General features: G+C 40.7%; 1 protein-coding gene across 3 annotated transcripts in view; it reads right to left on the bottom strand.

The window, feature by feature from the left end:
• LOC126175335 (protein melted) overlaps nucleotides 1-19,721 on the bottom strand; it is a 256,862-nt gene that overhangs the window by 186,047 nt on the left and 51,094 nt on the right. For all 3 annotated transcript variants that reach the window (XM_049922055.1, XM_049922054.1, XM_049922056.1), the window contains one exon: nucleotides 13,436-13,641. In XM_049922055.1, coding sequence (XP_049778012.1) covers nucleotides 13,436-13,641 — 206 coding nt within the window. The remainder of the gene's footprint in view (nucleotides 1-13,435; nucleotides 13,642-19,721) is intronic.

Raw genomic sequence — 19,721 nt, 5'->3', positions numbered from 1 at the left:
GCCCAGAGGAGGAAACCACTCAGGGAGCAGAGACAAAAGGAAGGGAAAGAATGGCTTCCCAAAGATGAGTGGAGGGAATTACAAGGGCTTGATCCCAAGACCCCCAAGAAAAAACTGTCTCAGGTTGAAGGGGATACACAGACCCCCATAAAGTCAAAGACAGGCAGCAGGAGGATAAGGTAGGAATCTAAGATTCCCTCCTCCCTGCATAAGCGAGCCCAGAAAAAACTGAGGCAGGAAATAAAGAAACAGACCTACAGTATTGCACTCTCCATTTTTAATATGGCAGTTATTGAGGAAGGCTATCCACTGGTAGGCATCATCTCACAGGAGGAGGAACTTATACAGATGGACCTTTTTGGAAAGATTGGAGGGGGGGCACTGATCCAGGACCCAACTTTAGGAGGGTCTATCTAGATCGTGGTACCCACATTTTTGTCTGAATGGGGGTGCACATGGTGGGATGGCTTAAGGACAAGGTGCCCATGATATCCCTAAGGGAATATGTGAAACTGCTGGTCATGATGGCAGCGGAGCTTCTCAAGACTGCAAAGGTATCAATATGGGTACCAAAGATCCTTATGGATGTCTCTCGTAAGACTCTGTTCGAGGAAATAGGGGTCCAGAACCCAAAAGACTTGACAGAGGACTGGACAGTAATCAACCAGAAGGTTGTACCAGAAAGATGAACCCTGGTGGTGGAGGTTGGAGAGAAGTCCCTGAAGGCGTTGCGAGAGCAAGACCTGACATTGTTTTAAGGGTTCTCGCATGTCACCGCTAGGGTTATTAAAGACCTCAAAGGTAATGATAGCAGCAACATAAAGACTGGAGGTGCTGCAGATTAATTTGCAGCACCGTAAAGGGGCCTCTGCTGCCCTGAGCTGCTGCCTGGGGAGAAAGGAAGTGAACGTGGCCCTGACACAAGAACCCTACTTATATAAAGGGGGTGTATCAGATCTTGGTGGCACCAGAGGTAAGCGGATTTATATGACCTATAGGAATCCCAGGAAAACAGACTGGGAGACATACAGGAGGGACCTTGATTTAAGCTTATCAGAAATTAAAACATCGATAAGGAATCCAGTAGAGTTTGAGGAAGTAGCAGAGGCTGTTACCTCTGCCATAGTGACCTTATATCAGAAACTCCAGAATATGCATGTATGTACAAAATGGAATTTCTTTCATGCCAATGACGGATTTCTGCTCCAGGGACCTAGTGACCATCAGAATGCAGCAATGTGAGGAAGGTATCACGAGGGAATCTTTTTGGTCTCAGCATACCATCCTTACGAAGACAGCTCTCCTCCTCCTTTCGAGGCGAGGAGACTGATAGAAGCTTGCCATCAGTAAGGCGACCAACTGTTGGTTGGATGTGATGCCAATGCCTACAACCTCGTGTGGGGCAGGAAGGACACCAACAGTAGAGGTGAGTACCTTCTTGAATTTCTCTTAGCTAACAACTTGGAGGACCTGAATAGTGGTGATAAACCTACATTCAGGAATAGCAGAAGGGAAGAAGTAATTGACATAACCTTTCGTTCCATGATGATAGGCAGATATGTCAAACAGTGGCATGTGGCGTTAGAATCATCCTCATCAGACCACATGTACATTAAATTCAAGATTGAAATGGGAATCAGATGGACCATGACCTATAGGAATCCCAGGAAAACAGACTGGGAGACATACAGGAGGGACCTTGATTTAAGCTTATCAGAAATTAAAACATCGATAAGGAATCCAGTAGAGTTTGAGGAAGTAGCAGAGGCTGTTACCTCTGCCATAGTGACCTTATATCAGGACAAATGCACGATCACCAAGAAGTGCACAAATAGGAGTGTGCCTTGGTGCAATAACAACTTGGAAACACAAAGAAAACATCTATGAAGACTGTTTAACCTTGTGAGACGTAAAGGACAATGGGAAAAATATCGTGACGCCCTTGTGAACTACAACCTTGCAATCAGATAAGCAAAGGAGGCATCATGGAAGGCATTCTGTGAGGAAGTGGAGAGCATGGCTGCTTCAAAGAATCCTCACTGGAGTACCAACCAATCCAGGAGGTACATTGAGGAAGGAGGATGGAGAATATACAAAGACAGCACATGAGATGCTAGAACTGCTCCTCAAAATTCACTTTCCTCAATATGCTCTGCCGGACAACACAGACCAGAATGTGATCCCGGAGAGACAATGGTTCTCAGGCACACAAACAGAGGTCTGGGAATCAGCCAAGCAGTATATGGACTTCAATAAAATCCAATGGGCGGAGGGAACATTCCATCCGTTCAAGTCACCTGGCCCATATGGAATCTCTCCAGCTCTTTGCAACAGGCAGGAGAGAATCTTTGTAAGAGTCCTATGCAGGTTATTCAGGGTTAGCCTAGCAGTAGGCATCATTCCCAATGCTTGGAGGGTAGTGAAGGTTGTCTTCACTCCAAAGCCAGGGAGAATTGATCATACCAAGGCCAAGGATATGAGAGCAATCAGTCAGTCCTCCTCCATTCTCAAAACATTGGAAAAACTGGTTAATGTATACATTGGGGAGAGCAGGCTAATTAGGGCCCCTCTACATTCAAACCAACACGCATATCAACCAGGTAAATTGTGAGACAGCTCTCCATCAACTCGTTGGGAAGGAGGAGAAAGCACTTAACTTCCAATAAATAGCCCTCTGCATCTTCCTGGACGAAGGTAGAGGCTACCATGATGAATGAAAAGATAGTAATTAAACCACTAGAGGTTGCCCACAAGGAGTTCTGTCTGCTTTATTGTGGAATCTAGCAGTGAATAAACTCACTGAGGAACTAAATTCAAGACAATGCTTTTGCCAAGGATATGCAGATGACCTTGTCATAGTAATAATTGGCAAATTTCCTGACAAAATTGGAAATATGGTACAAGGTGCATTGGACATTGTGCAAGACTGGTGCATTAAATAGGATCTACGGGTTAATCCTAAGAGGACTGTTGCATTGCCATTCACAAAGAGGCATATCAAACACTCAAACTGGAATCTAAAGCTCTTCGAAGAAACTCTACCTGTGAAGGGGATAGTGAAATATCGAGGTGTAAGCTTAAATGAGAAATTAACAAGGACCCCTCACATTAAGAGAATCTGCTCCAAGGCGAAAGGCACTCTAGTATCAGAAGGGCTTATGGTAAAAACTGGGGCCTAAGCCCCACAGGTACGCACTGGATATACACCACGGTGGTTATACCTAGGATTTCCTTCACGGCTGTAGTATGGTGGAAGAAGGTAAAACAGCGGGTTGCAGCTAAGGCGCTTGCTAAGGTGCAGAGACTGGCCTGCTTAGGCATAACAGGCAAAATTAGCAGCACACCAACTGCTGGGATGGAAGCTATGCTGGACATGCCTCCACTAAACCTTTGGATCAAGATGGAGGCAGCATCTGGGGCATACAGACTTAAAACTGGTAACTGGATCTCATTGGGATATCCAGAATCACACACTAAGATAGTGAGTGAGGTAAATAAAGGAATGGCTGGGGAAATGCCGGCCAACTACATTATAACTCCCAACTGCTTCAACAAGCCTTACAATATAACTGGAAGCAAGGAGCAGTGGGGAAAAGCAGTTCAACACCATATGGGGGACACTATTTGGTTCATCGATGGGTCAAAATCGGGGCCAAGGCGTTGGGGCAGGGGAGTACGGGTTTCAGTCAAGACTGAAGGGCATTATCTCTCTAGGAAAACTGGCCTCGGTATTCCAAGCTGAAATTACTGCAATCAGGGCATGTGTGGAGGAGAATATGCGTAGGTGCTATGACGACTGTAACATCTACATCTATTCAGACAGCCCTGAAATCACTGGCAGCTCCTGCAACGAGATCTAAGACTGTTGCAGAATGCCACAGGGCTCTGGTGGAGCTAGGGGGAAGCAATAAGGTAAACCTAGTGTGGTTCCCTGGCCACTCAGGGATCTGTGGCAATGAACAAGCCGACAGATTGGCCAGGATGGGGGCAAAAACTCCATTTATTGGACCGGAACCTGTCCTGACAATCACCAAGGCTATGATCAAACTACAACTATGGAACTGGCTTAGGAAACAGCATGTACAATATTGGACCAAGGTCCATGAACAAAACCATGGTAAAGTAATGATGCCTAAACCATGTTTTAAAAGAAGCTCTGTAATCCTGGGATTGAACAGGAAATAGATTAAACTCATGACTGGACAGATGAAAAGCCACGAGAATTTCAAAAAACACCTACACATAATGTGTATAACAGGAGAATACCCTAAATGTAGGATCTGTGATGAGGGTGAAGAAACTGCATCACACCTAATCTTCTAATGCACAGCATTGGAGAGCAAAAGATACAGAATCTTCAGGAAAACTAGACCTGAAGAAATTGTGTCTAACAAAAAACTGGTAAGGGGACTCCTTGCACTATTTAAGGGCATTGGTTGGCTTTACTAGATATACAGGGAGCGATACTCAGTTTCGGTGTGGGCAGTGACAGGTTAGACCAAAGCTGTTTTAGCTTCCCTGTCAAAATCAAATCAATCCTCTATCGTGTCAGGATTTGTTGTGTATACTTTGTCCTTCAGTGCACCCCACAAATAAAAATTGCAGAGTTAAATCAGGGCTTCTAGCAGGCCAGATATTGTTACTAATCACTCTTTCATCAAACACATTGTGAATTGTGTGCAAAGAAATCCCTTGCCAAATCCTTGAAAAAATGTGAAGCTTCATTCTCTTTCACTCAGTTCATTAAAAAACGGTCACAAAATGTTTAGCACATATCTTCCACTTGTAATTGAGTCATTAAAGAAAAAAAAAAAGAACTGGGCCCATTATTCTGTCACCACTAACTGCACACCACACCCCTATTTTCTGATCATGAAGGGGTTTCTCACGAAGCACAACAGGTCTGTCTATGCTCCAATGTCGACAGGTTTGGGAATTAACATACCCGTGTAAATGGGACCTTATCTCGTCTATAATCAGAATGAGGTAAGAGTCCATTCCACCGTCAATCACTTGTTTTAAAACCCATTCGCAAAACTTAAAACCTGTGCGCAGGATTAGCAGGTCGAAGTTCTTGTACTACTGATTCTTTATAGGGCCTTAGCCCAAGCAGCTTAGCACCTCTTTATACAGAGGTGCATGATATTTGGGTTTGCTGCGAAGGACATCTAAGAGACTTTTACGGGAAATTTTAGAGGTGGTTTGCAATGTCATCGAGATGAGCATCTGTGAGCACTGTACATCAATGTTTACACTTCTTACCTTGAACACTTCCCATTTCAAGAAATTTATTCACTAACTTGTGAACTGCGTCATGATTTGAAAGTCGAACACCTGGAAACTTCTGTTCAAACAATCTTCGAACAGTACGAGTGGACTCTGTACACGCATATGAATCATAAATAAACACTCATTGTGGAATTAAATAATTCGCTCTTGCCACTGTTGCATTTGAAAACGTCACTGCTACACTTGTGATGTCTGTTTCACTGCTTGAATGACACTGGGGTATGTCTGTCTGTACGGCCTTCAGGCTAAAACCCACAAAAAAAAGTAGGGGGTGGGAGGGTGGGTGGATAAATGGAACACCCTGTACTTGAGCTGCTCTAAAAGAACAGCACAAGCGAATGCTTCTGGTAAGTCACAGAAAATACCAGTTGGTAATATTCTGTCTTTCAAATTTTGAATAATATTACCTGTGAATTAAAAAATGGATTTTTCTGTGGAAAGATCCCTTCAAAACTCAAAATTGAGACTAAGTATTGTTTTTCTGTGTGCTTTTAACAGGAAAATCAGCAATACAACTCATGAAATATGTATTAAGTTACATTTGAAAACCATTTCTTTTACCGAAATCCCCCCCCCCCCAAAAAAAAAAAAAAACACCTCCAAAGATTATCACTTGCTTATTTGCTTTCTTTTAAGTGATGGTTTCCTTTATGTTCACATGGTGCTCCGACAGATACAGCACATCAACTTCTGTTTTTTTTTAATTTCTAGACCATCTAAGTACACAAGTGATTAATTAACTTTTTTCAGTCATCTAATATTCTAATGCCCTGCATCTAGGTCAGTGAAAAAAGTTTCTTTCATATGTCACACACAATTTATTTTGACCACTTTTAAAACAGTTTGCCTGAATGGAGTATGTGGCCTAAAAAGTTCACCTGCTACACTCTTAATAACAGGAGTATTTGTGCTGATGACAGTTTCAGTTCCCCTATCTCCACCTGTTAAGGTGTAGATCATGCCTTGTGTATCCCCACCTCCCAATTGCAGCGGCATGCACAACACTAGAGATACTGTTACTAGACATTAGACCCACTCAGTACCTGTCAAACTCAACAGATGGCTTTGTTCATCCAGGATTGATGATGACACATCAACCCCTCAATATCTCTCTCTCTCTCTCTCTCTCTCTCTCTCTCTCTCTTTCCCCCCCTCCCCCCCCCCCTCTCTCTCTCTCTATCTATCTATCTATCTATCTTCCCGCCCCACCTCCCCCTCTGCATCTCTCTACTTCTTTATTTCATTTCGACTCTCTGTGACTTCATGACCTACAGTATGACAATTTCTCCTGTCTTACACTATCTGTCAAAGGTTTGTTGGAATCTATTACTTATGTGATACCATTAATCCACCTCATCCTCTTGCACTTCAATCTTCCTCAGCAATAAAGTCTTTTAAAGTGAATCAAGTATTCTCGCAATGTGTGTTTCATTTGCTGAAATACTGACATATCCTTTCTCTTTGCAGTCTGGGGAACTCTAAGGAGTTTTCTCCAATATCACAACTGCATTCATCGTAATGTGCTCTGCACACATACTGCCACTCCACATCATCGTCAAAGACAAATTTGTGAGAGAGGTTACTGCATCTAGTTTATCCTATTTACTCCTGACATTGTATTCTATTTTCTTGGCCAACCTCTTGTTTGCTCCCCTAGCTTTCAGTACATGGTCTTCTCAACTCAAATTGCTAGTCAGTGCCTCAAAATTCACTATTACCTCACAAATGCTAGCACTGGATACCCTGATTCCAGTTTCTCCTGCAACTGGTCGTCTGTACCCCTTCCATAACATTACCTAGAAGCAAGACCTATTCAAACTTTCTCCAACTTTCTTATTAATGGCCTGTTGTCTTACATTTCTTTCTACAGCTAAATAATGCTCCTCACCTTCTACAGGTAATAGGTTATACTTGTTGCTGAGCTCAATGCTAATAGAATGCTCCAAATTACTCTCTTTTCACCACTGTCCTGACTCCTTCTCCTCCTATGCACCCCCCCCCCCCCCCCCCCCCCCCAACCATAAGCTGCTATGGTTCACACACAACTTTCATCTTGTTTCGTGACGTCCTGTCTTTTAAGATTAACCTACATATGCATGGGACAGCCTCACGGGGAATATCTTCTTCTGATCTACTGCAGATGCCCCAGCGAAACTGCAGCTGACAACCTCTGCACACTATCTGTATTCTGTTATCATACATGGTCATATTGTTATAATTAACTACACATGAAAATGAGATTCTACATATCAGCAACTTTTTGCTGTGGGTTTTTTTTTCTCTTCTAGATAAATAAACCTGACCTTCTGTACAATAATAAAAACAATGGCAGTATTTTTAATCACTTATAACCCAATAAGAAGTGAGCCCTTCTTGAAAGCATCTAAATCTGATGTTAAATGTGTTCCCTTGCGGATACTTGTAAACACATTAAGCTTGCGCATTACAACTTTCCACATTGAATAACCTTATATAACTTAACCGAAATCAAACCTACATTATTTTCTAGTCTTTACAATAAAACAGAAATGCAAGCAAATCTAGATGAAGCTTTTTCTATGTTCATCACACACAAATTTAGGCCTAAGCATTGACTTTTTATGTTCATCACACACAAATTTAAGCCTAAGCATGTACTTTTCAATGGTGCAAACTTTTCACTTTTGTGAATAATACAATTTTAAAAGTCAAACTTGTTGTTATACAGACTACAACAGACACCAATACACTTGTGCACTATGTAATGTAATACTGACATATTAATTGTTGGTATCTGCTTACAAATTAAACTTATCTTTACGGCAGCATGAATTGGCAGTATCTCATGTAGTGGAAGCAAACACGAGTCAACAAATCTAGTCTGCTGAATTATGAAGAGTGGTACAACAATATCTGTTATCGCATGCAGTGTGCTTGGATCACTCATTTTTCTAGTGACCGCAATGCAATGGAAGGATAGCTCAAAAATATATTCCATTCAAAACGATGAGCAGAAGCTATAAGCTCAGTAGCAGTTCTACAGATAACTTAGAAGAGTCAGTAGAAAACAACCATAGAATGATTAAGTGTTTAACCTAACACCCTAAGCAGTAAATTAAGCATGCTTTGGAAATGCCTGATAACGCCAAAAATTTGTTTCCAGCAAAATAGTGCTACATATTATTATCAGAAGGAAACTGTGTCACAGGAAGATATGCTTGAAAAGTGGAGTGACAATAATTTTTTCTTTTTTTTTTTTTCAGGTTGGAAAATCTTGGTATATAATTCCCAAATTGATTCCCCAATCGGATTTTCTCTTGGTGTCATTTGGAGCATTAACAGACAATATTTGTGTTTCAACTTACATTTTCCATGTACTATTTCACCACAGTGCATATTTGGAAAGTATGTGATCATACGATCAAACATGAATGCGAGGGAAAACAAAAGAGAAATCTTAGGAACTTAATCTGTACACCATATTAGCAATAAACTATAACAAAGTTCTTGTGGCTTTTGTGGCCATTTGTTGACGTACTGCCTGTTGGCTCCTGTCTCAGGTTCTTTATCCAATGTAAGTTTGATGACATTTTGCCAGTATGAATAGTTGGCATTGTCAAAGCTTCAACCTCCATCGCTGTTGATGGATACATACCAGTCATGCCAACGTCTGAGGGCTTTCTCACGGTCACTACCACTGGGATTCTCCCCTTGCTAACTGTAATGTCTCATTCGCTGCAGAACAGGAAGCCAGGTTCCATGCAGCATGAAGTTTTCCTCTTTCTTGTTGAATTTATTGTCTTTCTATGGCTTCCCTAAACAAGCTGGCACAACAGCTATTCTCTACATTGATAATATCCATGTCGATGAATCTTTTTATTTGGTAGGTCTCTCACAGCACATTTTTCACCTGTTCCATCCTGCAAAGTCGGTTATGATCACTGACAATTATATTGATGGATAGTTCATGATTTCCACATAAGACTTTTCCAGGTGTATAGGATATGCAGTATACTCCACACATTGCAAGTGGATCCCTTTTGTCCTTTACCCATCTATACACTCTTTGATCTTCTTGGCTGGTTTCTAGACAGTCTTCATGCTGTGTTTGTGCAGCATATGGCTGACTCTGTCCATCATCCTGGGGATGTATAGCAGAAAGGATCCAACATTTCTTCTTCCGATGTGTCACTTCGACAAGTGTCAGATTTTGTGACACTTCTTACGCAAATGGCAGACTGACCAATGCTTCCCAGAATACTTTGCATGTGTATCTAATGCATCTAATGTCCAATGTGCTGCCGCTCCCATATTCATCTTGCGTGCATGTTCCTCTTTTATGCTTGCAAGGAAGTAGAAGTACAGCATTTTACTTGAGCATTTAGCTTCTTGAGATATTTGCTTTCTATAATGTTGAACACTGTTTTTCAATGGCAAGTAATACTTATAATGAAATGCTTCCACATTTCAAAATCAATTAACGAGTGTTCTGATGGAGTCAGTGAACTCATTATACATCGCATGCATTAAAGGATTTCTCTTACGAAAGAGCTCCTTGAATCTTGAATATTTATGAACACTTGCACAAACAAACATAATTTCTGCTATGGTAGTTTGTGTTTTAATAGTTTAACAATATTCTTGTACTTAAAGAACTCACCAACTTGCTTTTATGCTTGTGTTTGAACTCAAGAAAGTATTTTTAAACAACTGGCCATTGTTCTATGCTGTCTACCCAGCTGGTTCTAATATGTTTACAGGAACATATTTCATAAACCAATACCCTGTCAGTTTAATTTATGACTGTTTTTTTTCCGAAATTATCCCAATGAGATGTTTGGTTAGGGGAAACAAAAAAATAGAGAGAGAGAGAGAGAGAGAGAGAGAGAGAGAGAGAGAAATCTGTCTGATGCATTTTCACCAAAATCAGCTAGTGGCCACACCATACACAAGCTGTCAATAGTTAAAATGAGGATACAAAGAATCACTATGCAGGGTGTTTATAAATTAATATCGGGGTTTTAACGCTTTATAATATTTATTATATTAAACTTACAGTTATAAATTATATGTCAAATGAAAGAGCAGCTCCAACAGTTTTACCAAGAACCTTATAAATGTTCAACGTGAGCACAATTTGTCACATGGCACACATCAAGTCTATAGTCAAGTTCTTCTCAAATGTTGATAAGTGTGTCTTCAGTGATTGTAGCAACAGCTGCTTCAGTCCGGTTTCTTAATTCAGGGAGGTCTGCAGGTAGCGGAGGCCCGTACACACGATCCTTGGTGAAGCCCCAAAGGAAAAAATCGCATGGCGTTAGGTCGGGTGAATGTGGAGGCCATGCAAAGCAAGCCCTGTCATTGGGACCCCTTGCGGCCCATCCAGCACTTAGGTACAGTGAAGTTCAACCAATCATGTACTTCACTATGCCAGTGGCCAAATTGAACATTTATAAGGTTCTTGGTAAAACTGTTTAAGTTGCTCTTTCATTAGACATATCATTTATAACTGTAAGTTTAATGAAATAAATATTAAAACACCGAAATTCCTTTATAAACACCCTGTACATTCTACAAAATCTGCCAAGTAGCTATAAACATAATTATAAAAAAAGAATAAAATACTTAAAGCCACACACTGCAAGCAACTACTGTTGCATTGTAGACAATGCCGAAAGCACTGAAATCAACAGCAGGTAGGAGGAGAAGTTTTGTAGACAAATCGAAACAACTGAGACAAAGAATGAAACAATACTGTGCCAAGTGGTCATAGCCACGATCATATTTATAATCTTTCAACAACTAATACCTTTCTTACTTTGTTGAAACTGTAATTAAAATACAATTAATCACATATCGACAATTTTATAACACGTTTATTGTGACTAATTACTTAATATTTTTCTCTAAATTTGTTAACATTACATTATTTTACAATTTCGACCTCTCTAATACAAATAAGTGCTCTTTTTCATATGATTTACATATCCCTTTACTTTTGTGAAATTTCTGACTTATATTTCAATCTGTCAAATATCTTTACATTTTCGGTGACATCACATCACTTTGACAACATTCCCAATAAAGCGATCAAGGATCTCACTCTGTTGCACAATGTTTGGACACACTAATCAGGGACGTTATAGTGCAGCTTACCCCCAACAGCAGTTCCAGTGCAGATATGCCCCAAATCACGGAAGTGTAACAAGCAAGTGATTAAACTATAGAAGTGCAGACTTCTCAAGATGTAACACGATAAATGTACTTAGATGCGTTCACGGCCAAACACCCCATAAAATTGAATCTGGCTCTAAAACAAAGGAAAATAAAGGATAGAATGAAACATATTGTTACATGTGGACACTGGTGCTTATGTGTCCTTGCTAAACCAGCCTACTTACTTAAGTTCAAGACAGTTGTTCTTACAGTCAGCCAATACAAACCTGTAGATCAGTGACTCGATCATCTGTCTTTGCTAGAAAAACTTCGTTTTACTAACTTACAAAATCACTCATCCAGTACACTTCCTTGTGGTAGCTGACCCCATAATGGACACTATTTTTGGGATAGACTCTTGCCACACTTCTGGATTTACAAAAAAAATGGTTCAAATGGCTCTGTGGGACTTAATATCTGAGGTCATCAGTCCTCTAGATCTTAGAACTACCTAAACCTAACTAACCTAAGGACGTCACACACATCCATGCCCGAGGCAGGATTCGAACCTGAGACCGTAGGGGTCGCGCGTTTCCAGACTGAAGCGCCTAGAGCCGCTCGGCCACACCGGCCAGCCTCTGGATTTACAATTCATGAAACAACAAAAGAGCTAAAATGCTATCTCCACAAGTGTTCCTCTAGGCTACCACCCATGACAGGTGTGGTTTTCAACATCTTTGGACTCAAAAAGAAAGTGGAAAATTTTGCACAGATGTCACCCACATGTAAATGATGCCTGATACCATTATTATAAAGTGCACTGTGATCTTATAGTAATTTTCAGAAACCCCCCCCTACACCCCCCCCCCCCCCCCCCCCCCGCATCTCTCTCTCTCTCTCTCTCTCTCTCTCTCTCTCTCTCTCTCTCTCTCTCTCTCTCATCTTTTTTTTTAATAGACTATCAGTTTATTTTATATTATTATATAATACTCCATGTCTTATACCCATGGAATTGTGTGGCACCATCGGAACCAACTCCACTTCCACCGTTCTGTTCAGCAACTGTGTTCTCCGCCTTTGGAGGGCCCTCCAGTCCTGGGATGCCTCATTGATCTCGCACTGAGCACCTCCCTGCCCAGCTTCTCACTGCAATGCCCATGGACATCAAGCCATCACCTCCTCCATTGGCGGCTCCTTAGGACCACACACCACCTACGCTATTCTACCTCCTCAATGGTCACTGCTGGGGAGGAAGGATGCAGTGCTGCTGGCATTACCATGGAAACTGAACATCTGGCAAAGCACAACTGTCAGTCACTGTGGCACCACTACTTAAATGGTGCTGATCCTCAGGCACACTCTATGATTGGATCATGCAACACACTGGCATGTAAGGTAATGGAGGGCTGGTTTCACTAACTTCTCTGTGTGAGTGGAGTGTGCACAGTAAGTGTAATGCTTTGATTACAGTGTTATTTTTGGGGCCTCTGATACAGCTTGGACTGAGCTTTGCTTCAAATAGGGTCTTGATCAGATTCAAAAATCAGTAAAAAATATGGGACTATGCTTTATGAAGAATATCTACTCATGGAAGTTATTGTGTATTATTTTTATGTAAAATAAATGAGAAAAATGCAAACACAGATATATGGCATATTTTCTGATGAAATGTGGTTACACATTGTGTTTTAGATAATTTATTTTTGAATTTTCTTTTCCAAATCACACCAACTGTTGCACAGCTCTCTCTCTGTGTGTGTGTGTGTGTGTGTGTGTGTGTGTGACACACACACACACACACACACACACACAGAGAGAGAGATAGAGAGAGAGAGAGAGAGAGAGAGAGAGAGAGACTTTCTGGGCCACAAAAATGAAATTTACTGCTTTCCAGTCTCCAAGCAATAGTTTCTAAACACACCCAGAAACAGAAAAGAAGATGATAATCATTAAAAGCACAGTAGCTAGCAATTTCTGATATAGTTAGGCTTTAGAATTCTCATGCTACCACCTGTGCACTGGTGCAGGATGCTGTGCAGCTGGGACTGAGTTGGTCTGGGTTTTGTGCCCACGCACCTCTGCCAACATCTTGTCTGTGAACAACACTGGATAACTGCTACACAGCAATGTCGCTTCTCTGAGCAGCGTACCCTGACTCCCACGGTCTGCTTTGTGCAACTGCTCTAACACAAAATTCAGTGCCTCCTGTGCCCGGTCCTACAAAAAAAGCCAGTATCATTACTTACTTTCAACATATCAGACAAATAGTTTTGGCAACAAATATACTTAAGTGTTGTCTGCTTATATTTTAATTGTTTTAAAACTGCTAATATTGGAATATACTTTGTCATACATGAAATAAAAAGTAGAAACTATTAATTAAACCTACTATAACAACACAAAAATAAACTTAAATAAATGCATCATCTTACACACCGTATTAATTTACTTTTTCTTATATGAGTTTTTGTAATTTCAGAAAAAGTTCTGTTATGGTATGTCATGATTCTCATTATGAAAATGGTTTTGCAAGAAACATAATATTTCATAGTTAAATTTTTCAACTAACTTATAGTAATATCTGACTCAAGACTGTTTCACAAGTATTTCTTCACTTGGATTTTTTGAACTAAACTGTCAGTAACTTGAAATAAATATAAAAACAAGTACACAAAACTATCTCTAGAATGACAATCTGTACATAACTTGTAGCTCACAGCTCTCAACCTTGACACGACACCAACTATAGCTGGAAGAATTAACCTGCCACTTCGAATTTGTCAAAATTGTCATTTTGGGGGATTGAATCCACTGGAAGGCACTCTCTCTCTCTCTCTCTCTCTCTCTCTCTCTCTCTCTCTCTCTCTCCCCCCCCCTGTGTGTGTGTGTGTGTGTGTGTGTGTGTGTGTGTGTGTGTGTGTGTGTGTGTGTGCAAGAGAGAGGGTGATAAGTTTTTCTGAAGATGTAGCTTTTGAGCGGTCAATTCTCTTGTCTAAGATCTCCCATAAGTTCTCAATGGGTGATGCGTCAGGGGACTGAGGTGGCCACTCTAATACTTCGATATTGTGCTCTTGAACAAACTGCCTTATGATCCTTGCAGTATGCTTTGGATCGTTATCGTGCTGAAATTTCCATTTCAGCGGCATTTCCTCTTCAGCATAAGGCAGCATCACATTTGCCAAGATGTCTTTGTACATTTCTGCGTTCATTATGCCGTTGATACGGTGTATTGGACCAATGCCGTACCACGAAAAACATCCCCATACCATAACACTTCCGCCACCGTATTTCACAGTTTTTAAAGTGTACTTGGGATTAAATTCCTGGTTTGGTGGGCGGCGCACATAGACTTTTCCGTCTGAGGCAAACCTATTAAACTTGGATTCATCGGACCAAAGGATGTTCCTCCACCAAGTATTAGGTTTTTGTTCATTTCTCCGGGCAAAGGCTAACCTTTTCCGAACATTAGCTTGTGAAACATGTGGCTTCTTTCTTGCAATGCGCTCATTCAATTTTGCAGATCTCAGTCGTCTTTGAATCGTTGAGGTTGATGGTTGAACATCATGTTCGTCGCTAAACAAAATGGCTTTCAGTCGTGGTGTTGACAAAAATGGGTCTTTCTTCACTTCCCTAGTGATGAGTCTGTCTACGCGAGGAGTAGTTACACGAGGTCGCCCCCTGTTCTCCACCTGCGGCTTTGTTTGTTTTGACCGTCTCATGGCGTTCTGGACTCGTTTTCGCGAAACGTGCAAGACATTGGCTATTTTATTCATGGACATCCCACTTTTGAACATCCGGAACATTACTATACGCTCATCTTCACTGGTATGCTTTGCTCTGCCCATCTAGACGAATGTAAACAAAACCACACGTCAATTTACATACAAAACAACTGCATAAAAATCAATTTAAAGGCACATGTGTAAAGCGGCTCTATTATTTTGACCCATAAGATTCTTACCTTTATGCCTCTTGTCACACGTCTAGCTCAAACGCTTCCTTTCAGACGACTAAAGATAGCAGCAACGTCTTCCCTGATGTTGTCTACAAGGGACTGACAACACGGCACTCGTGGCGATTTCGCGTACTAATAGATATCCTAGTTCTTAATCTCGTCAATAGAGGTGGCTCTATTATTTCGACCGCCACTGTATGTCCACTGCCACATGTACTACAAAGCTTGTCACAGCGGTAATGAATTCTGATACACCTGAATTTGAGGCATTTATAAAACTGGTAGACAGAGGAATATGTGGTTGTACTTCCATCTGTCCCACGCAGATAAATGTATTTGGTAATTGCCTGTTAGTCAAAATTTAGAACTTATATCTGGAATTTAATAACTGCTGGTCTCTCTTCATTCGTTACTTTCTTGGTGAGTATAGTTCTATTAGCCTAATGATATCAACAGTTCATTCAATTTTGTATGTTATGTCCTGTTTGTCAAATGCTAAATATACTCTTTGGATAACACAATTTTTACATAACATGTAAGCTAGTATGAGTGCTACTAAATTGTGGTTAGTAAATAATTCTGAGTGCCGTATGTGGTTGGTGATCAGCATATTAATTACTTCCAACTTTTTTTATTTTACCTAATGGAAATTACATTAATATTTTTGCCTTTATTTTCAGAATGACCCAAATGCATTATAGTCCCAACTGATGTTGGATGCATCCACTTTACCTCCGACATAAAATTTATAATGACCTAAGCCACTTGGTTTGTATCCAGTTATATTTTATTAGAAAATATCTTTCATAGGGATTTTTACTAACAACAGTACTCTCATGTTGTCCATTAAATTGAATGAAATTTATTGCATGGAAACACCTTTTGGTGTATTAGTTGTAATTTTTTTCCTGCAGCAAGCTTTTTCTTAAACTAATCATTTACTTTACTGACTTGGTTCCTATTTTCAATTATGCACTGAACTTCCATACTGACTTCATCTTCACAAAAACTGCACCATAAAGCACCACAGACCTCGTTTCAGTAACATCATCTCGATCAATATCCAAATTAAAACTTTCTGGCAGATTAAAATTGTGTGCTGGACTGAGACTCGAACTTGGGACCTTTGTCTTCTGCAGGCAATTAAAGCTGTGGAAGGTGGAATTAAAGCTGTGAGGACGGGTCATGAGTTGTAGTTGGGTAGCCCAGATGGTAGAGCAGTTTCCCATGAAGGCAATGGTCCCAAGTTCAAGTCTCAGTCCAGCACACAGTTTTAATCTGCCATGAAGCTTCATATCAACGCACACTCTGCCAAAGAATGAAAATTTAATTCTGAATACCCATATTCTGTGAGACTAGTGGATCCTCCTCCTCCTGCTCCATTCCTCCATACAAACCTTTTTCAATAAAGGATCATAGAAAGCATCTATGGAATGTTAAATGGCTGCTGAAAATCCAGATGGATTACGTAATGTTATTCGCATTGAACCTCGTACGCTTTGTATTTTTTTTTTTCTCTCTCTTTCTTTTCTTTTCTTTTTATGGAACAAAGTCAAGGTTCGCTTTGAGGAAATCTGGTTTGTAAAACTCAATAAATTTATCATCAGCTTCAGTCTTTAAATTCTTATTTATATAGTGTTTGAATCTCCCTTTCCACAATGCCTGTTGCACTTTATACATTTTATAATTTCCATCAAAAAATTATAGGTTCAGCAATGGGAATCCAACATGATTGTGTCACATACTACAGATTACTGGCAGCAATCTGTGGAAAATACACAACAATCCTACTGAATACTCTAGGCAACAGACAGAGGATTTTGTGAGAGAGCACACAACAGTATGTGAGACATGCCATGTTCCAGGTGTGTATGTCTAAATGCACTAGCTGGCAGGTATGGGGCTCATCTAACTGGCAGCTTAACTGCACACCTCCTTCTTTAATGAAGCTGGATTGACACAGACATTCTTGCAAGCAGATCTGCATGGCTCATCTGAATTGTGCATTTAGGAGTGTCCATGTGAGAGCCCCTTAATGACAGAGAATCATCCATGATGCTTTATTTACTGTAGGTACACGGAACTAAAAATGTAAACCTAATGAAACTTAACCACAAGCAACTGAAGGAAATTTCTGCTAAGAGATTAACATTAAACCCATAACTCCATCAAAGAACACGTGAAAAGATTTGCAAATAAAATATTTACAGAATGCACCGAATACATTTAAAGTGAAATATGTGTTCCTGAGAGAAAATTTGGCTATCCTAATTTCATTAGAAACTGTAACAGATTGTATGTTAGAGGACTTGGCGTTATAATATTATATGGTAGCTGAGTCGAACATGATCAAGAAATGTTACAGTTTAAGATCTGACAGCAGTAATATGCGCCACAACCTGTGTACTGTGAGATGTACATCAATCTCAATGCCATACAGAATTTATAATTAACAAGCATGTCATTGATCTAGGGGTACATAATATCTGCCACTGAGGTCTGGTTCTACATCCTGAAGAGGGTCATGACGTTTTTAGCAAATGGCATGTTTCATTTCCATACTTCCATGATGACGAAAGATGTTTGTAAGGTTTAATAGTAAGTAAGTTTCACGACATCCCACTGTGGGAGATATTATTACAATATGTGCAGATAGGAGAATATCTTGTACCCACCCCCTCTACAAGGCGGGATGGCGAGTAAGCATCTCCCGCTGCTATGTGGGGCCACTCGTTTCTCAGTGTCATGATTTGAATGTGTTCATAAGATAAGAAGAAAAAAAAAAAAAAGGTCATGGCTACAATGGACACTGTGACAAATGACTGTTGAACTGGCTTATGTAGAGAAAATGTTTTGTCTTGATCCAATTCAAGCAACATCAGTTTTTAAGATCTGTCAACCCGCATTGGATACGACATCGTATAGTGAGACATGATGTTTTGTAAGAGAAAGTGTCAGTATAGAAGGTTTAAAGTTCAATCACTCATGTCATTCAAGTAACACAGAAGACAATTAATGCTCTCCTTCACCACTCATCCCAGTGCAAGGAGATAAAATCCTATGAAGACTGCTGCAACATGGTTAGGTGGAACAGACTAGCATGGGCACCTCACCAAACATCGAGAAAGGTGATTGAGAAAAATTTAATAAATAAATCATTCAATATCAATGGGTTACAGATTGTGTACAGCAAAAGTAACACTGATACCACACCAAAAACTATCTATGTTCCATTTTGTTATAACCTTTAATCACCAATAATTGCGTGGATGTTCAAACACACTCACTTAGAAACAATAGCTGGTTACATGATAACAACTCAGTATCTCTTATTCGACTGCTGTGCCGTGACATGCGGCCGGCGCCGTTCGTAGCTAGGTGGCGCTCCCGCGCTCAGCCGAGTTGCGGAGCGCTGTTCCAAAAACCGCTGGAAAATGGCAGGCGCACTAGCGACACCAAATGGTAACCGCTGGTACTGATACAACACACAAGGAGTGTTGATGACGAGAAATTCCTTGGAAGAAGCATCCAACGGCAACTGATGGTACGCCTCCGATAAGTCAAGTTTGGAAAAGAACTGGCCCCCAGCAAGCTTGGTAAATAACTCCTCAGGACGGGGAAGAGGATAAGTGTCAATGAGGCTCTGAGCGTTGACAGTGGCTTTAAAATCACCACACAATCGCAGACTCCCATTTGATTTAGAAACCACCACGATTGGCGATGCCCATTCGCTGGAGGTAACAGGAAGGAGAATCCCTGAAGCTGTTAACCTGTCTATCTCAGCCTTGACAGGTGCACGCAACGCCACCGAAATAGGGCATGCCCGGAAAAACTTAGGGCGAGCTGTAGGTTTAAGAGTAATGTGGGCTTCAAAATCCTTGGCACGATCCAAACCAGCAGAGAACACGGACGAAAATTCAGAACACAATCCATCAAGCTGTTGATACGGAATATCCTCAGATATGAGGTGCACATCATCATCAATGGAGAACCCGAACAACTTGAAAGCATCATAACCGAACAGGTTTTCAGTGCCTGCATGATCCACCACATAAAACGTGAGGGGCCTAACAACAGACTTGTAGGCAGTGGAAGCATCAAACTGGCCAATGATAGGAATTTTCTGTTTATTATAAGTTCTCGGATTTCGCGTAACTGGAGACAAGGGAGGGGAGCCCAACTCCAAATACGTGCGAGAATTAATGAGAGTTACTGCAGAGCCAATGTCCACTTGCATGCGAATGTCTTTATCCAGAACACGAGTAGTAACAAACAACTTATTTGTTTGAGAAAGCACACAGTTAACATCCATGTCCGATGCCTCGTCCTCGTCGACAGGAAC

Source organism: Schistocerca cancellata, chromosome 3 (genome assembly GCF_023864275.1).
Source record: "Schistocerca cancellata isolate TAMUIC-IGC-003103 chromosome 3, iqSchCanc2.1, whole genome shotgun sequence".
In the NCBI taxonomy this organism is placed as follows: domain Eukaryota; kingdom Metazoa; phylum Arthropoda; class Insecta; order Orthoptera; family Acrididae; genus Schistocerca; species Schistocerca cancellata.
The sequence above is the reverse complement of the archived record's forward strand: the minus strand, read 5'-3'. Positions and strand labels throughout refer to the sequence as shown.